The 18,938-nt window shown below is 41.7% G+C and overlaps 1 protein-coding gene across 1 annotated transcript; it reads right to left on the bottom strand.

The window, feature by feature from the left end:
* Positions 1–2,124: 2,124 nt before the first annotated feature.
* LOC148112300 (cytochrome P450 2J6-like) lies at positions 2,125–17,720 on the bottom strand. The gene is made up of 9 exons (XM_087877195.1): positions 17,327–17,720; positions 15,649–15,811; positions 14,895–15,047; positions 10,922–11,079; positions 10,308–10,481; positions 9,208–9,346; positions 8,049–8,236; positions 4,577–4,718; positions 2,125–3,897 (listed from the first exon to the last, which is right to left on the bottom strand). The coding sequence occupies exons 1-9, from the start codon at positions 17,483–17,485 to the stop codon at positions 3,707–3,709; spliced, it is 1,467 nt and encodes a 488-aa protein (XP_087733321.1). The 5' UTR covers positions 17,486–17,720; the 3' UTR covers positions 2,125–3,706.
* Positions 17,721–18,938: the final 1,218 nt, after the last annotated feature.

Below are 18,938 nucleotides of genomic sequence, written 5' to 3'. Positions count from 1 at the left end.
CAGACCTACTTAGGTGCAGGGGTGAAATCCAGCAGGTTCTGACAGGTTTTGGAGAAGCAGCAGCGGAAATTTTGAGTAGTTCGTAGAAGCGGTAGCAGAAATTTTGAGTAGTTAGGAGAACCGGCAAATACCACCTCTGGCTGGCCCCAGAGTGGGGTGGGAATCGAGATTTTGCAGTATCCTTCCCCTGGAGTGGGGTGGGAATGGAGGTTCACCTGCCACAGCCACCGAGCCATGCCCACCGAGCCACACCACAGTCACCAAGCCACGCCCACAGAACCAGTACTAAAAAAAATTGAATTTCACCACTGGTTAGGTAACATAAGCTCCAGCAAATGCCAAAGCAGTGCAAGAAGTACTTAGGGTGCACTGTTTGTAAGGAGGCAAAATACAGAATCACAAAATTAAGATCCAGGCACCTGACAACATATTGTCCTCAATTTATTACCATTTGTCATTCTCTAGTTTGTTTCAAGCCCTGGGTTAGAAAGAATAAAAGCCAAAGTGAGACATAATATGTTGTGGCTCTGACCCCCGAGCCCGTCTTATCAGAGGAAGAAGGCTCCGAAAGGGAAGGAGAGGAGTTGGCTGGGCCTCCCTCTCCAGGACCCTCCTCTCTATCAATGCCTCAGGTGTCTCCTGACGGAGAAGAGATTGGCCAGGAGCCAGGTATCCCTGCGCAGGCGCAGTCAGACAGTGACAGGGATGAGTCTTGGCTGGATCCACGCCAGCGTCGGAGAGATAAGCACACGCAACAGAAGAGGAGGCGTGCCAGAGATTAGGCTGAGTCACTGGACCACACCCCACAGGGTATAAAAGGGAGCGTGGTGGCCAGTCAAACCTTGTGACAAACAAAGCTGAAAGCTTCCACACCATTCTGCATTGCCGGGCTTTTGCTATAGGCTTTGCTGGATTATATTTGGACTTAATTTACTCTGTAATTATTGAACATTTTACTTTGATGTACCAAAAGCGGAGAGAAGTTATCTCTTCCCTTCATGAGTAATAAACTCTTGGCAGGCAGCCACTAGGTTGCTGCCATGTTCCGTTATCATAAGGAAAAGGATTTTGTCGGCTGGTTTGGTTTTTAACTCTTGGACGACTGTTGGTGTGTGTGTGTGGGACGGGGACAGAACATAATGGTGATGTTGTGAAACAAGGAAAAACAGATATCCAATGTCTAGACTACACTCCAACCCATCATGAAGTGATTCGATAACAACTAGAGCAAGTAAAAAATATCCAAAAAATACAAAACCTTAGCCATGATAGCAATAGCACTTAGACTTATAGGTCGCTTCACAGTGCTTTACAGCAGTGGTTCTCAACCTTCCTAATGCCACAACTCTTTAATACAGTTCCTCATGTTGTGGTGACCCCCAACCACCATAAAATGCATGCCCAAAGTCCGAGCGTGCGAGTGCTCGCGCGCTCTCACGTGCCAGCACCCATAATGCAATGAGCGCCCCTATTTGAGCATGCATGACCCCCAATGCTCCTAATGCGCATGCGCCTCACACTGCGCATGTGCACATGCAACCAGCAATGCACATGTGTGCCCCCTCCATGCATGCACCCCCACTTTTTCCAAGAGAGCCGGCGCGCCTCTTATCGGAGGACAACCAGTTACCGGCCCGTTCCCTGGCAAGACAGCTGTTCCCAAGCCGAAAACGCAGGTATATGTGTTTTCCGATGGTCTTAGGCGACCCCTGTGAAAGGGTCGTTCGACCCCCCCAAGGGGTCGCGACCCACAGGTTGAGAACCGCTGCTTTACAGCCTTCTCTAAGAGGTTTACAGAGCCAGCGTATTAGCCTCTGTTGCATCCTTTTATTATTTCATAGAGACGCTTGGCACCTAGCAGCCTCGGAGTTCAAAGTTTCCATCTTTGAAGATGGAAACTTTCCAAGACCAGCCCGTGATGCCTCTGTCGGCCAAAACAGGTTGTGGAGGGCTGCACAGAGCCCCCTCACACCTCGTTTTGGCTAGCAAAGTGCTACGGGAGCATCTGCTCCATCTCCTCACCCCAGCCATCCCATGGAGGAGAACTACAATGCTGATCCAGCCCTCGAAGAAATCCAGTTTCACACCCCTGGTCTATGGTATGGACAAAAATGTCAGGCATAGTTTGATTATTTCTTTCATTTTATTAAAAGGTATAAGCTTTTGTGAACTACAGCAATAACTGCAGAAGATTTATTGTTAGACGAATACAGGATTTAAATTTGGATGAGGTGGAGGAAAGGAAGAAGTGTGAAAGGCAGACTGGCTGGGCAGATGCAAGTTATACATAAAACAGATTACAAATATCAATGAATGAAAACCCACACCATTCAGAAAGTATTCAGTCTCCCTTCACTTTTGTCAATTTTGGGATGCTACAGCCTGATGCTACAGTTGTTGAAATCCATTATTTTCTCACTAATCTACAATCAGTACCACAAAATGACAAAGTGAAAACAGAATTTTAAACATGTCTGTAAATTTATTAAAAAGAAAACACTGAAATGTATGAGGTACTGAGTGGAGATTAAGGAAGGGGGGGAAACCATTTTCAACTACTGAAAAATGAGGACAAAATATTGACAAAAGTGTTGGGGGTCTGAATACTTTCTGAATGCACTGTACGTTAAAAAGACATTGTGCTTTTGAGTTCTTTGAAATCATTTCCCTGTGAGTACACTAATCTCTTGCTCAATGACCAAGAAGATCTGCTCGATAATGATCCTGAGAATAGTTCTTCCAGATACAGAGAAATAGAGTATAGTGGAATAAAATAGAATTCTCTTATTGGCCAAGTCTGATTGGACACACAAGGAATTTGTCTCTGGTGCAGAATATAAATATACAACAACAACGTGATAGGTCATAAGATCATAAATCATAGTTTCAATCATTAATCATAAGGTGATAACCTTATGATAACCATTTAGCAGCAGACATTTTGGGCTCAGTTGTGGTTGTAAGTAAGGACTACCTATACAGCTAGGAGTCCTTGGTGTGCTACTTGTCTGGAGTACCTCAGAAGGCAAGTCAAAAAAAAAACAACAGCTTAGCAATTGAAGTATCAAAGCGGGCCAGAGACGATGGGTAGATGATTTCTTTTTTTTCCCTTTATTGTTGTTTTTGACTTGTTTTTCCATTTCCCCCCTCTTTCTTTTAAAGCTTAGCAATTAAAGTATAAGCACGCAAGAGATGATGGATGGATGATTCCTTTTCTTGGTTGTTGTTTTGAATGGTCTTTCCCTCCCTCCCTCCCTCTCTCTATTCTTTTTTCCCCCCTCTTTTTGTAGGCAGGTGGTTGTAAGTCGAGGACTACCGATACAGCTAGTAGTCCTCAGTGTGCTACTTGTCTGGAGTACCTCACAAGGCTGGCAGTAATCTTGTAAATCTGAAAGTACTTCCCCTCCCCCCCCTCATGTTTACAATCCAAGAAACTAGGGAGGGTCCCTTTTAAGATCTTTACCTTGTCTCCGTTCTTTCCACAGGCTCAGCTGCCTCTTAACTCCCTATTTCCTAGTCTGCAGCTCTTCCTCCTGTCTCCTAAGGTCAGGTCCACATACCATTACACCCAAAATAGCATTATCTTTCTAAATCAAGTTTATAATATTGAACATAATTTCAATTAGCCTATGAATTTCATCTGGGCCTTTCAAGTGTTTTTGGAGAGGATGACTTTGCCTGGAGTGATGGAAAATCTTCCCACCATCTAGTCACTCTCCTGGCGGCCTTTCATGAATATTTTAAAGCTTGATGGGAATTGTGTGACACCAAATTTAGGTGTGAGATCTGGTGCCTGGGATTTATCTGGCCAAGAGAGCTGGAAATTTCTCAGGATGCTGGTGAGGAAGAGGAAGAGCTCCATCCGAGCCAGATTTTCTCCTAAGCAACCCCTTGGTCCTGAAAAATCAAGGACAAGATGAATTCATCTACAGCAGCACACACTTTGATGATAAAACAGCACCCTGAAACTCAGACTTGTGGTTTGTAATGTTATGTGAAACTGACTAGTGTCTTTAGGATTAATGGATTTATATCTTTGTGTGTGAGAGAGAGGGAGAGGAAGAAGGAGAAGGAAGGGAAAAGGGAGAGGGAGAAGGAGATGGAAGGGGAGTGGGACAGAGAGAAGGAGAGGGAGAGGGAGGGGAGAGGGAGAAGGAGATGGAAGGGAACTGGGACAGGGAAAAGGAAAGGGAGAGGAAGGGGGGAGGGAGAGGGAGGGGGGAAAGGGGGGAGAGGGAGAGAATAGCAAAGGAAAACATGTATTTCCTGGTTTCTGGAATGGGTTGATGAAACGGCATATTTTCTATTTTAGCCTGCTGAAGGATATACTCAATCAGAGAAGGAGTGCTTTCACAAATATGGGTGATGATATCCCCAAAGTGAATCCGCTTTTCATTTGCTCCCCATTGGCCGCATTCATATGATCTTAGCATGCATCCTAGTTTTCTCCGCCCAATGATGCCCTGAAGTAGGCTTAAGTACAGGAGCTGAGTTCAAACGGTTGTCTAATCCCTGGTTCTGCCTGCTGTACAGCCCTTCCCATTCAAAGGAAAACAGAGAGAAAGAGAGAATTCACCTGCTGAAAATGGCAAAAAGGCTTCCGGCTTCACAAACTCTCCCTTTGCATTCAGGAAGTTGGAGGGGTTGAACTCATGTGGGAACTTCCACTGGGATTCATCGTGATGAACAGAATGGAGGTTGGTGAAAATGGTTGTGCCCTGCAAACGTCAGTAAAACTAGATCACACAGAAGAAAACGCTCAGTGATGGAAGGGATCTGGAATCAATTCGCCTTAGCCCTTTTGAGATCTGGTTCAAAAATGAACTGATGGTAGTGAAAAGAATCTTTCATGGAATCGTAAGGCTTGAAGGGGAACTTCAAGATGATCTTCTAATCCAGCCCCGCTCCCAAGCAACAGCTTAAACTACGCAGTCTAAAACCATCTCTATCTATTGGACTTGATGGACTATGTGCCTACTTCTTAAAAAAGCTTTCCACTGCAATAGCAGAACCTCTAAGCATAATCTTTGAAAAATCTTTCAGGACCAGCTCCTTGCCCAACCATTGGACAGTAGCCAAAGTTCACCCCTATCTTGAAAAAGGGAGACCCCAACCTAGTTGAAAATTACAGACCAATCTCTTTATGCTGCGTCCCCTGTAAAGCAGGGGTGAAATGCTCCCGGTTCGGACCGGATCCCCCAATCCGGTAGCTTTTTTAAAAAAAATTTAAAAGCATTTTTTCTACAACCTCTTCGGCAGAAAAAATGCTTTTAAAAGTAAAAAAAAAAAGCCTCTGATGATCGCGCAGCTCAGCTGGGATCGTCCGAGGCTTTTAAAAGCATTTTTTTCTACAACCTCTTGAAGAGGTTATAAAAAAAATGCTTTTAAAAGCCTCGGACGATCCCAGCTGAGTTGCCTGATTGGTAGAGGCTTTTTTTCTTTTAAAAACATTTTTTCTACAACCTCTTCGGCTGAAGAGGTTGTTTAAAAAAATGCTTTTAAGAATTAGATAGAATTTTGTTTTAGAAAGTGTAATAAAAATGGAGTTGTATTGAATTTGAAATTAAGATTTATGGTGATAAAATTGTAAGGTAAATAATTGGAATAAGAGGTTAGAATATTGTTAAAAATTATTTTGACACTGATGGTAAAAGATACAAGGTGAAGAAGAACAAGATAAAATCAGGATTGACATATAGATATAAAAATGAGCGAAAGTTAGTTTGAAATTAAAATTGTATTGATATAATGGATTTGTTTAGGTGGAGATGCTAGACTTTATGTTAAAATTTGTTTTTTTATGTTTTGAATTTCTATCCGCAAAAGATGAAATGGGAAATTGAATGGAGCTTGTTAAAGGAATGTAACCGTGGTAACCATCTATGACCGGATCAAGACTTTGTTCTTAAAAGTTATATTTTATGCTTATGTTTGGGAAAAAAAATAAAAAAATATTTACAAAAAAAAATGCTTTTAAAAGCCTCTGACGATCCCAGCTGAGTTGCCTGATCGCCAGAGGCTTTTAAAAGAAAAAAAGTCTCTGCCAATCAGGCAACTCAGCTGGGATTGTCAGAGGCTTTTAAAAGCATTTTTTTACAACCTCTTCACCTAACCAGTCACATTATCCACCACCACCACCAAGCCATGCCCACACAACCGGTAGTAACAAATTTTAGATTTCACCACTGCTGCAAAGTCATGGAAGCAATCATTAACCAATCCCTTACCTTCCACCTAGAAACAAACAACCTACTCTCCAACAAACAATTTGGTTTCAGAAAAAAATTATCCTATAATCTGCAACCACTATACTGCAAAAACATATGGACTACACATCTCGATCTGGGCAAAGCAATAGACTCAATTTACATAGACTTCTGTAAAGCCTTTGATTCAGTGCTACATGACAAACTACTTCTAAAACTAAAATCTTATGGCATTTCTGGACTCCTGCATAAATGGATAGCTGCCTTCCTGTCAAACAGGCAACAAGTGGTCAAAATAGGAAGCGCTCTATCAAATCTTGTACCTGTTAACAGTGGTGTTCCCCAAGGTAGCACTTTAGGACTAACATCATTATACTTTATATAAATGACCTTTATGATCATATTAAAGGCAACTGTGTGCTCTTCGCTGATGATGTAAAACTGTTCAACACTACCGACAATGCTACTACCCTTCAAAAACACCTTGACTATGTGTCAGAATGGATAAATAAGTGGCAACTTCAAATGAGCCTTGGTAGTACAGTGGTCTAAAGCACCCTGTTATTAAGACCAGCTGCCTGCAATTACTGCAGGTTCAAATCTCGCCAGGCTCAAGGTTGACTCAGCCTTCCATCCTTTCTAAGGTAGGTAAATTCAGGACCCAGTTGTGGGGGCAATAAGCTGACTTTGTATAAATATACAAAAGTATGAAGGCTATTGCTTAGCACATTGTAAGCCGCCCTAAGTCTCCGGAGAAGGGCGGCATATAAATCAAATTAAAAAAAAAAAAATCTCAACCAATAAATGCTCTGTCCTACACATTGGCAAAAAAAACCCCCGAACATAAAATACAAGCTGGATGGACACGACCTTCACTCTGTAAAGGTCCTTGGAGTACTCATCTCTAATGATCTAAGTGCCAGAGCCCTCTGTAACTACATTACCAAGAAGGCGTAAAGGGTTGTTAACCTAATCTTGCATAGCTTCTTCTCTGGAAATATTATACTACTAACTAGAGCATACAAAACATTTGCTAGACCAATTCTCGAATACAGCTCATGTGTCTGGAACACACACCGCATATTGGACATTAATACAATTGAGAGAGTCCATATTTCACGAGAAGAGTCCTCCATTCCTCTACCCGCAATAAAATACCTCATGCCACCAGACCTGAAATTTTGGTCTTAGACTACTTAGAACTACACCGCCTTCAGTCTGACCTAAGCATAGTACATAAAATTATCTGCTACAATGTCCTACCTTCAGCTTCAATCACAACAATACACAAGCACAGAATAGAAAAAAACTTAAGGTAAACCGCTCCAAACTCAATTGCAGAAAATACGACTTCATCAACAGAGTGGTCAATGCCTGGAATGCACTACCTGACTCTGTGGTTTCTTCCCCAAATCCCCAAAACTTTAACCTTAGACTCTCTAAAGTTGACCTCACCCCATAACTAAGAGGTCTGTAAGGGGCATGCATAAGTGCCTACCGTCCCCGTCCTACTGTCCCCATTTTTTCGTATTCTTATCCTGTATTCATAATCATATTTATACATATATCTGTTATCTTATATATGATTGACAAATGAATAAATAAATAAAATAAATAAACTCACTTTCAGGAAATTCCCCCTTATTTCCAGTTTGGCACTCCCTGTGATGAGTTTTCACCCAGGTGCTTTGGAGAATAAATTGACCCCTTCTTTTCTCTGACAGCCCTTTAATTATTGGAAGATTGATATGATGTCATCTCTCCCCTAATCCTTCTCTTCGTCTGGCTAAATATGTCTAGTTCCATTAGCCTTCATTGTACAGTTTAGCCTCCCAGGTTTACCTTGGGAATTTGATAGCCCCAAAGCTGTGCATTATGGATGGGTGCGTGAGCTACTCCGAGAGGAACAATAGTTGTACAGCGCTGGATTTCATGAATGACGGCATTTGTGTAGGGCAGCTTTTCTCGATCTTCACATTGCAGGATTGAATTACCTCCCAGAAAAGCATCTATTTCCTTCTGGCATTTCTCTGCAGTGCAAATAAATTAGTTACTAAGTTATTCGTTACTAAGGAGGGCAAGCAAGGAGACTTCAACACAATTATATAGCCAATGTTCCCTGGGAAGAAGTACTGAAGTATTTTTAAGGGGAAAACAATTAGATAACATTCAGAAGAGTATCTGGAAGACAGCTCCCTAATTCACTGGATTATAAAAAGGGGAGGATATCCATCCAAATGAGATGTGCAAGATCAATCAATCAATCAATCACAATAGAGTTGGAAGAGACCTTGGAGGTCTTCTACTCTTCTGGTCAAAGCAAATTGGAGAGAGATAAGAGTCAACAGAATTCAAAGTGGGCAGGACTTAGATCTCTTGTGGGCACGAAGGGACTCAAGACTGATGATGCTCTTGACTCCTCCTTCAGGCTCAGCCATGTCATCTCCTACATACATTTTTGAAAACTTCAAACTGAAACCCCATGTTTTGTGTCCTTCTCAACTTGGTGCTCTCCTTGAATTGCAGGAGAGCAATGCCTCTCTATCTGGGAATTCTTCTAGGTCTAATACAGTGGTGGGTTTCAAAATTTTTTACTACCAGTTCTGTGGGCATGGCTTGGTGGGCGTGGCCTGACTTGGTGGGCATGGCAGGGAAAGGATACTGTAAAATCTCCATTCCCACCCCACTCCAAGGGAAGGTTACTGTAAAATCCCCATTTCCTCCTGATCAGCTGGGACTCGGGAGGCAGAGAAGAGATGGGGGCGGGGCCAGTCAGAATTTTTACTACCGGTTCTCCGAACTACTCAGAATTTCCACTACCAGTTCTCCAGAACTGGTCAGAACCATAACTATAACTATGTTATAGTTCTAAACATAACAGAAGGGATGAATCTGTCGAAATCCAAATGAAGCTTTTAGAAAGGTCTGGAATCACACCTTCAAGACCCATCCTGATTTTGCATGGTTAATAGAAGACCTCTGTCATTTGCTATTTCCGTACCTTGGACCTCTGGAAAGGCTACCAAATACAGCAATGCCCACCAAAGTGTTCCAACTGTTGTCTCTGATCCAGCAACTAAAAAGTCCGTCAGTAAAACTAGTAATTGTTCTTCTTCAAAACTTGAAGCTTTCCTCTCTGTCTTTTATTAATTAAAACAAAGAAAGAAAGAGATAATAGTCCACATATAGTCCTGAACCATTTATTCACTGATGTTTGAGGTTATGACAGTGCTGAAATGAAGGATAGGATAGGATAGGATAGGATAGGATAGGATAGGATAGGATAGGATAGGATAGGATAGGATAGGATAGGATAGGATAGGGGAGAGGAGAGGAGAGGAGAGGAGAGGAGAGGAGAGAAGAGAAGGGAAGAGAAGAGAAGAGAAGAGAAGAGAAGAGAAGAGAAGAGAAGAGAAGAGAAGAGAAGAGAAGAGAAGAGAAGAGAAGAGAAGAGAAGAGAAGAGTTGGACGTGATCTTGGAGGTCTTCACGTCCAACCCTCTGCTTAGGCAGGAAACCCTATACCGTTTCAGACAAATGGCTGTCCAATCTCTTGGGGACTCTTCTCACACTTATGATCACCACATTATCCTGCAGTCACATGATCAAAATTTGGGCACTTGGAAACCAGCATGCATTCATGACAGTTGCAGCATCCCAGGGCCATGTGGATCATCATTTTATAAGGTCCACAGTCACTTTCTGACAAGCAAAGTCCATGGGAGAAGGTGGATTTGCTTAATAACCATGCGATTCAGTTAACAATTCCAGTGATTCACTTAACACTACAGGAAACAAGGTTGTAAAATAGGGTGTGAATCACTTCACAAGTGCCTTGCTTCGTGATGGAAGGTCATTTGTTCCTTTCTTTAGGACAAAACTCTAATTCACACAAATTTCAAAAGACTTTGTGTGGAAGTTGTTTAACTGTCCAAGCAACGAATTATGTATACTTTTAGATTATTAAATGAGGTTAGGGCCATCCACTAGAGACCTCTTTTTCATAGTCACACAACTGTAGTGTGGTAGCCACAGATACAAGATGACAACAGCTACTGTATATAAGAGTGCAAAACCAAACAAAGGGGAGTGGATTTTTTACCTCCTTTATTTCTTCTAGGTATGCATCAATGAAATCTTGGCTTTCTTCAGGAATCAATGTTTTCTTGTGTTCCTCCACTTCCTTTTCAAGGAAAGCAAAGATTTTATGGGTATCTTCTACTATTCTCTGATGGGGCAGGGGAAGCCTCCTCACTAAGGGCACAGCATTGTAAAGCTGCCAAGAAGGAGAAAATAAATCAACATTAATTAAAATGATCATCGGGTAATATACGCTGTAGGGTATGTTGGGAAAGAAAAAATACCTTCAACTATCTATGTTCGTGTATGTTATTTCATGTTCACCTTTTGATAGAGCCCAAATATTAAACTAAGTTAATATTTCAACAAAGAGTTGTCATGCTGTAATTTACTCCTACTGGCTCCACCAAGTCAATCATAAAATTATGATGTTCCTTCAAAAATAAATAAAATTATGCAAGGAAAATTGGATGAAATTCCAAAATAGATAAGGCATTTCATCCATAATATCCTGCATAATCGTGTTGCTCAACCTCAACAACTTTAAGAGAGGTGGACATTTAATTTCAATAAACTAAAATTCCCACTACCATTCTGGGAATCATGACCATTTTCCTGCCCTCCTGTCAAGGATACCATGGCCCAGGGTCCCATCATTGTTTTGATATTCCGATGTATTATGTCCAGCACAGTGTTGAAAGAGCTGTCGTTTTCAAAACGTTTCCCAAACAGAATGGAAGACATAATGTTGGCGATTGCAGTTTCAAGGAATGGATGAGGATCAAAAGGTGAATCTGCAATACAATGCAAAAGAAAATAAGATTAGAGATAGTCCTGTGATGCCTGAACAAACAGATTCATATGTGTATAATTCAAGCTAGCTACTTTATTGTTCTCTGCCTGTAATACAGGAATCTCCTAGACGGGGAGCTTTCTCCTGGGAAAGACCAGAGAAGGCTCTAAATCACTCAAGGGGAGATGAGATTGAATGCTCTTGATGTTTATGTTTATGACACCAGGTTGCTTCCTCACTTAGGCCTTCCTCCCATCCAAAATGGTTACTCTCCAAGAAGTCCTCGGCTTGCAACTGTTCAAAGTTACAACAGACCACAAACAAGGTAATTAGACTGGGATTAGAAGTTCCAATGGCCATTTCCCCCAGATAATTATGTGATCTCATCTTGGGTTTCGTAGCCCGCATTTACAACTCTCTGCAGCATTCCGAGATCACACAACCACGATTTACGCATTTTGCCAGAAGCCAAAGATTCACTAAACGACCGTCGTGATTTGCGTAACCACCTCTAATAACCAAGAGAGGTTCATAACATCTGATTAGTCACGTGGTGACCCACTTAACGAACAGCATGACTTACAACCGTAATTCCCCTGCTCAGTTGTGATCATATGTTGAGGACTAACTATACTTGTGAACTATTCCTTTTAATTTTCCCATCAGTCAAGTCTTGTAAAGAAATATAAATGGGAAGGAGCTCCAGGTTCGGGCACTTCTTTTGAAAGGCAGCCCCAGGTCCAGAAAAAGGAAAAGAGTCAGCAAGGTCAGAAAAGGCAGTGACCATTAGAACTTTGAGCCTATTTAGGTAAGCAATGGTAGTGTTGTGGCCCATCGGTGGCCAGTGGAGCTGGCAACAGAGTCAGACAGTGAGGAGGTTGGGGAGGAATCTGTGCCAGTCCTGGGGGTTGAGTAAGCTCAGACAAGGGCTCTGCATCGGAGGCAGAGAGGGAGATAGACAGCAGCGAGGCAGAGGAACAGTTGGAGCCCATTCCCAGAACTGCCAGAAGACAAGAGCATTTAAGAAAGCAGGATCGACTCAGTAAGGGCACACCTTAGAGATAATTGGCCCCTCTAATAGGAAATAAAACTGGTGACTGGCGGCCCCCAGGGGGAGGGCCTTCTCTGTGGGGGCACCCACTATCTGGAACGAGCTCCCCACAGAGATACGGAGGATCTCGGATCTACACACTTTCCGCCGTGCTCTTAAGATTCTCCTATTCCAGCAAGCCGGCCTGGCCTAATTTTCTCCCCTGTTTTAAAATTCTTTTAAATCGAAATTTTAATCTGTTTTAAATTATTGGGATTTTTTAATTGTCTCAGACTAAATTATTTAATCTGGTTTTAATTATGTCTTTTAACTTTTGTATTTATGTATTTTATTTTGTGCCTGTTCACCGCCCTGAGTCCTTCAGGAGTAGGGCGGTATATAAATCTAATAAAAATAAATAAAATAAAATAAAATAAATAAATAAATAAAAGAGGAGCGAATGGGACGTGGGCTTTTGCAGGAAGCAATTAGTTCATTTGGTCGATTCAAGATTGGAAAGTTCTGTTCCTGACTCTAATAGAATCTGTGCCAAGTTTGGCCTCGCCCTGCATTTGGAAATTGATTTTCTGGCAGCGTTCCAAAGGAGATACGGTGGGTGTTGATAAACATTCCTCTGAAAGACTGTTTGCCAAAGCCTTTGAAGGGAAACAATAATAAGGATATAATAAATAATGCTAGGATATGATATACTGGTATACTAGATTCTGTAACCTTTAGGTTCTTGTAATACACATATGCCTTTGTATTTGTATCACATATATTATGCCTTTATATTTGTATCTCCTGTAACAAACATATTCTGTTATTAGGCCTGTAATGTATCTGGTATTTGTCAAACATATGTCCCTACCATTTGACCTGAACCCATATCAATCTTCTCCCTGTTTTTTTCTTGTGCCATCTAAGAGCATGGTACTATCTCAGTCAATTTATGTTGATCTGGATAGACTCCTACTTTCCAGGGCCAGGGTGCCTAAGTGGCCAATTGAGTAAACAAAGAAATGCTCAAGATGACTAATTGGGAAGTTTCTATTCCTCCTTGCAGGGCAACAAGGAATGCACGGGCCTGGATTGGGAGGCCAGAGTTGGGTACTAAACTGACGTCTCTGAGGGTATAAAAGGACGCCATACCTTCCCCAAGGTGTGGCTATCTCCTCGCATGCATTGTATCTGTATGTTCTGGATATAGTTCCACCCAGTATTTTGTTTTTGGCCATAAATAAAATCTGTTTTTTTGCAAGCCTCGTCTTGAGTCTCTCTCTTTGGCATTCTGGTGACTCAAGTGTATTTTGGGACTTTACACCTTGTTGACTGTGAATGACAGTAATTCACAGTTGTTTAAATAAAAGAGGTTTGGCCGGACTTAAGACTTTGCTTCATGCTTTCTAAGGAAGCCTAGGTCAGAACAGGTAGCCTATTTCTGCAGACATTCCCTGGCCCTTCCCTTTCAGAGTCTCCATGTGTTTCCATGAGTTATCTCAGAATTCCCATTTGTGTTTTGCAACCAAGGAACAAAGAGGCCTCCTCCTTTATTACCGCCACAATGAAAACATGAGCATGAACAATGTTATGCTGAGACTTTGGGAAAAGTGCAAAGAAGAGCAACTAAGATGATTAAGTTGCTTAACTTAGCAGGATTCCAGTATTTTGACAGGCTGCCACAAAGCAGAGGGGGTTGATTTATTTTCCAAAGCACCAGAAGGCAGGACAAGAAACAACAGATGGAAACTATTCAAGGAGAGAAGCAACCTGGAATTAAGGAGGAACTTCCTAACAGAGAGGACAATTAATCAGGGGAACAGTTTGCCTTCAGAAGTTGTGGGTGTTTCGTCACCTCTAATAACCAGTAATTCATTGATCTCTGAGCTTAATCGTTTGCTTGTAGACATTGTTCTGATCTAGGCATTCCCAAACCACAAAGCAGACTCTTTATCCTGACAAAAATCCCTTTTTATTAAGTTACTGTGGATTTCTCTCATTCACACTCAGCAAAGTCTTTCAAGGGAGAATTTACAGTCACAGACCTTATCTGGCTTGGAGAGCTGCCAGGCCGATATCTTCAAAACTTGGCAAGGAGTCTCGGAGAGTCACAAACCAATTAGGTGAACTAAATTCTCTCCTGCAAACTCCACTCCCCTTTTGCTCCTCTTTTATTCCCTCTGGGAGGGGCCCTTCATCGTCCATCTGTGGCCTTACTCCCAAGTCGACCCTTGTTCTTTAGCTGTTCCTTTTGTCTGGAAACTCTGTGCATGCGTACACTCGGAACAGGCTCCAGCTGTTCATCTGCCTCACTGATGTCTGACTCTGAAGGCAGCTGATAACTGGCATACGGCCCTGGCCCCCTCTCTGCCTCTGACGCAGAGCCCTCCTCAGAGCCTTCCCCAGACTCCAGGACTGGCTCATGCTCCTCCCCAATCTCCTCACTGTCCGAATCTGCTGCCAGCTCTGCTGGCCGCTTGTGGGCCACAACTGACATTTCATTACCCACCTACATAACATCATCCTGTTACCTAGGAGGGGAATGAAATATCTGAAACCTACAAATATTCTCTTCCATTGGAATTTGCTTGAAGTTTTATACAACCAGAATTCTAAGCTCCTCCCACTCTGCATCAACACACACACACACACACACACACACACACACACACACAAAAACCATGGGTCTAACTGTGAGATCAACTGAATTCTGTCCTGTGGGAAAAAAGAAGCAACATTGGTGTGATGATTTCCCAGCCATCTCGTCCTGTCCCAGGTGAGCTTACCTGAGTTTTCAGCAATTGCTTCAATCAAATATGATGCCTCCTGCAAGATCTTCTCTTCCATTGATTTTTTGCCCAGTCCGAAGTTCCTGAGAAGCATCAGTGAAAACCTTCGGTGCTCTTTCCACACTTGGCCGTAGGGTGCTGTGATTATGCCTGTAAAAATGAGAGATGGAAAATGAAGCAATGGAACTACAATGATTTCCTTGTACAGGTAGACCTTACAACACTTCATTTAGTGACCCTTGGAAGTTACAACGGCACTGGAAAAAAGTGACTTATGACTGGCTTTCATACTTACGATTGCTGCAGCCCCCCGCATGGTCACATGATCAAAATTCAGATGCTTGGCACCCGACTCCTATTTACGACCGTTACAGTGTCCCGGGGTCATGGGATCTCCTTTTGTGACCCTCTGATAAGCATAGTCAATGGGGAAGCCAGATTCACTTAACAACCGTGTTTACTAACTTAATAACTGCAATGATTCTCTTAACAACTATGGCAAGAAAAGTGATAAAATGGGGCAAAACTCACTTAACAACTGTCTTGCTCAGCAACAAAAATTTTGGGCTCAACTGTGGTCGTACATTGAGGATTATTTATTTTTTGCTTACCTAATGGTAAAACCTGATTAATTAATCAATCATTCCTTGGATTCATCCATCTCATAATTGCCAATGTAACATAAAGATCCAACAAAGCGAACAACAAAAGTAGAGAGGAAAAACAGTGTTTGGAAAGGATATATTGGTACCTTTTTTCTTCATGATATCATCTACTATTGGATTATCTGGCCTTCCAGCAAATTCTATGCCTTTTGTCACCAGGACCTCTTTGGCTGAAGAAAACCCATGAGTGAAGACGGCAAGCGTTCCTCCAATGTTGAGACTGAAGACGGGACCGTATTTTTGGGCTAGCTGAAATGAAATCACCAGGGTTAATCTAGAAGCATCAGGAGATCGGTTGGAAGCAATCACTTGCAAGGATGCAACACGGAGGAGAGGCGAGATTACCTGAACCTCCATCACATGCCATCTCCTTCAAAAACCTTCAGCCTATCCTTTCCCCTCCTGTTCAGGCATAGATATAACTTCTTAGACGTAGAAGAATAATCGGATCTCTTGAGTAGAATTATACCATTAAATGAAATGGCCTTTTCTGTAAATTGTGACCCGTCCAAAACTGGATTTTCTTCAAGTACATCTGCAGACAGGCCAAATTATCCTCAATGCAATCTCCACTTACCTTTTGGAAAAAGCACCTTTGAGATAACTATGACCTGAATTTATATTTTACTGACAAAGAAATAAAGGAAGACTTGTATAGATCTATTTCAGGATATTTAGCTCTTTTTTACACAAAAAGAGTTTGCTGTGAAAGTGACTGCCTGCAAAGGCTCCTGGATTGGGGTTGAAAAGTGGAAGCAATATGCTCCGTCCCATGATTGGGTAGACCAGGTAGCCCCGATAGATGGGTCTCACCAGAAATAACGCTGAATTGGACTAGCTGATTCTAACGTCAGTTAGGACTGAAGACGTTTCTTGGATGACAAGCAAAATATTTGCAAAGCAAAAAACCAGAAAGTCCAATCCAGTCGCCTTTTGAAAAAAAGCACCTTTGGGAAAAGTATGACCTGGATGCTTGAGAATCTCCATAGACACAAGATGATCACAGTTATCAAGTAGCCTCACTTCCCTCCTTTCCCACAACCCAATTTACTTTCTTAATTTAGCCTAGTTTATGAATCAAATCAAATGATTCCACCATAAGCGCTAGAAAAATATTGCAACCTTACCAATCGCCTAGCTTAAAAGCGATAGAAGCACAGCTAAAAAATAGAACACGAAGTTATGAAATTGGCATTCAACTAAGCTCAGTAAGCAAGCATTTTAATTAAGAATAAGTTAACGAGTGGAAATGTAAAACACTGCAATGTAGATTGAAGAAAGGCCATTGAAAGAGGGAACAAGAATAGCAAGAAGACTCAGCAGCAAAAACAACAAAGCTCCACCAATAGTTTCACTTTAAATAATCAAGACTGGCAGGTATATAACCACCGCCTTTTGATTACTGAAAAAATATTTGTTTTCTTCTTAAATGATCTGTGTTTACGTTCTCCAAAGTACCAAATTTCTTTCAAAGCCCATGAAAGTCAAACATAGGTCTAGGATTGATTTCATCTCAAAAAGATAATGATTCTCTCAAGAGCAGCCCAATTCCATTAACTATTAGGATTCCTTTGAATCAAACATGCATCTCTACAGAGCAGAATCCTTTAATATCGAGGTAACATTCTGAAAGTTTCTTTCCCTAAATCTTACGTTAATCTCCTCTTTTGCAGCAAGTCGTTTAAATAATTGCAAGAAAATGTCCTCCGTTTTTGGCTGACTCACACAGCAGGGATTAATGAGGGATCGGATAAGAAGCCGTACCTGATCCAGGTCCTTGAGAGGGTCCTTCTTACTGAACTGAAGCAGGTTCCCAATCAGGGGGAGGCCCCATGGTCCAGGGGGAAAGCCTTTGGGGCGTTGGTTCTTCCATAAATAGAGGAATAGGAGGGAAAGAACGATCAGCCAGCTGAGAATAACCATGTTGGTTAGAAGAGACGCCTCTCTCTGTGTCTGTTTGCTGCTGTGATTTTAGTAAAGATTAAATCTTTAACGTCATGATGAAAGATAAACTTTGGACAGAAGCCAGATTTCACAAGCTGCAACTTAACAAACAGGAAAATTTGGGTTACATGCAATTAAAATAATACTCTTTCTCTTCATCAACAGGAGTGCCATACAAGTGGCCTTTTGTTAGGGTAAGGATGATTTAATAGCTGACCACCTGCTGTAAGACTGTAAACCGAGATGACGTAATGAGAATGAGTCAGCAGGGTTACTGCCACATTAAGAAGCTGTCTATATGGGGGAAGCCATTGGCTTCTCTCTCTCCTCATGTTCAATCTCCATTATAGCTCTCCGTGTATTTTCTCTCCGTGTATGCATCCTGTTATAGTTGAGGATTCATTGATTGCCTGGTTTAGCTTAGTACGTGTATTACATACGTGGGTGTGTGTGTGTGTGTGTGTGTGTGTGTGTGTGAAGTGTTTTTCTATCGAGACACCCAGCATGTGGGAGGGAGCGTACTGCATCCCTATCAGCTCCAATCCAGGAGCCCTCAAGCAGTCGCATTCATGACAAACCATTTTACACCAAATTTACATTTCGCTGATAAAGAAATAAAGGGAGACTAGTATAGATCTATTTCAAGCCATTTAGCTCTCATCGTTCTCTAAATAGCTTGTATAACTTGTAGAGAGACCAGAGAGAAGAGAAACCCAGTGTGAGCTTGAACCAGAGCCAGAGGGCTTGTGCAACATGGTTTCTTAGTGGTTAGTGCTTGTGAAAGGAAGCAGGCAACCTGTTACTATAACGATGTTGCTTGTACCTTTCAATTATATTGTTTTTATTTGTTTCCTAGTACGATTTGATAGCTTATTAGTAACCTTGACTATCACTAAGTGCTGTATCTTTTTATTCTTGATGAATGTGTTTTATTCTCCTTATGTACACTGAGAGCATATACACCGAAGACAAATTCCTTGTGTGACCAATCACACTTGGCCAATAAAGAATTCTATTCTATTCTATTCTATTCTATTCTATTCTATTCTATTCTATTCTATTCTATTCTATTCAAATGTTTTCCTCCACTCCTAACCTTATTTATTGGCTGGATCACAGTTAGTTTTAACTGCTTCCAACATTTTCTCCTTCACTCCTCCTAGGTTTATTTTTAGCTGGATAACAGCTTTTCAGCTGTTTTCCAGGGATGCTTCCCTCCACTCCTAACCTATATTTCGCTGGTTCACAGTTTGGCTTTAACTGCTCCCCAGTATGTCTCCTCCTCTCCTCCTAAGTTTATTTTTTGCTGGTTCACAGCATAATAAGCTGTTTTCCAGGGATGCTTTCCTCCACTCCTTACCTTATATTTAACTGGTTCACAGTTTAGCTTTAACTGGTCCCCAGCGTTGCCTCCTCCACTCCTCCTAAATTT

This window comes from Pantherophis guttatus, chromosome 11 (assembly GCF_059756535.1).
Source record: "Pantherophis guttatus breed Tessera chromosome 11, ASM5975653v1, whole genome shotgun sequence".
NCBI lineage: Eukaryota > Metazoa > Chordata > Lepidosauria > Squamata > Colubridae > Pantherophis > Pantherophis guttatus.
Note: the sequence above shows the minus strand (reverse complement) of the source record. Positions and strands in the feature narration are given on the sequence as shown.

Excerpts from the sequence above, each read along its gene's own strand:
- LOC148112300 (XM_087877195.1), bottom strand. The coding sequence starts at position 17,485 with ATGGTTATTCTCAGCTGGCTGATCGTTCTTTCCCTCCTATTCCTCTAT. Across the intron at positions 11,080-14,894 it reads AGCAATTGCTGAAAACTCAG|ATTCACCTTTTGATCCTCAT; the intron begins GTAAGCTCACCT and ends ATTGTATTGCAG. Across the intron at positions 10,482-10,921 it reads TGATGGGACCCTGGGCCATG|CTTTACAATGCTGTGCCCTT; the intron begins GTATCCTTGACA and ends CCTTCTTGGCAG.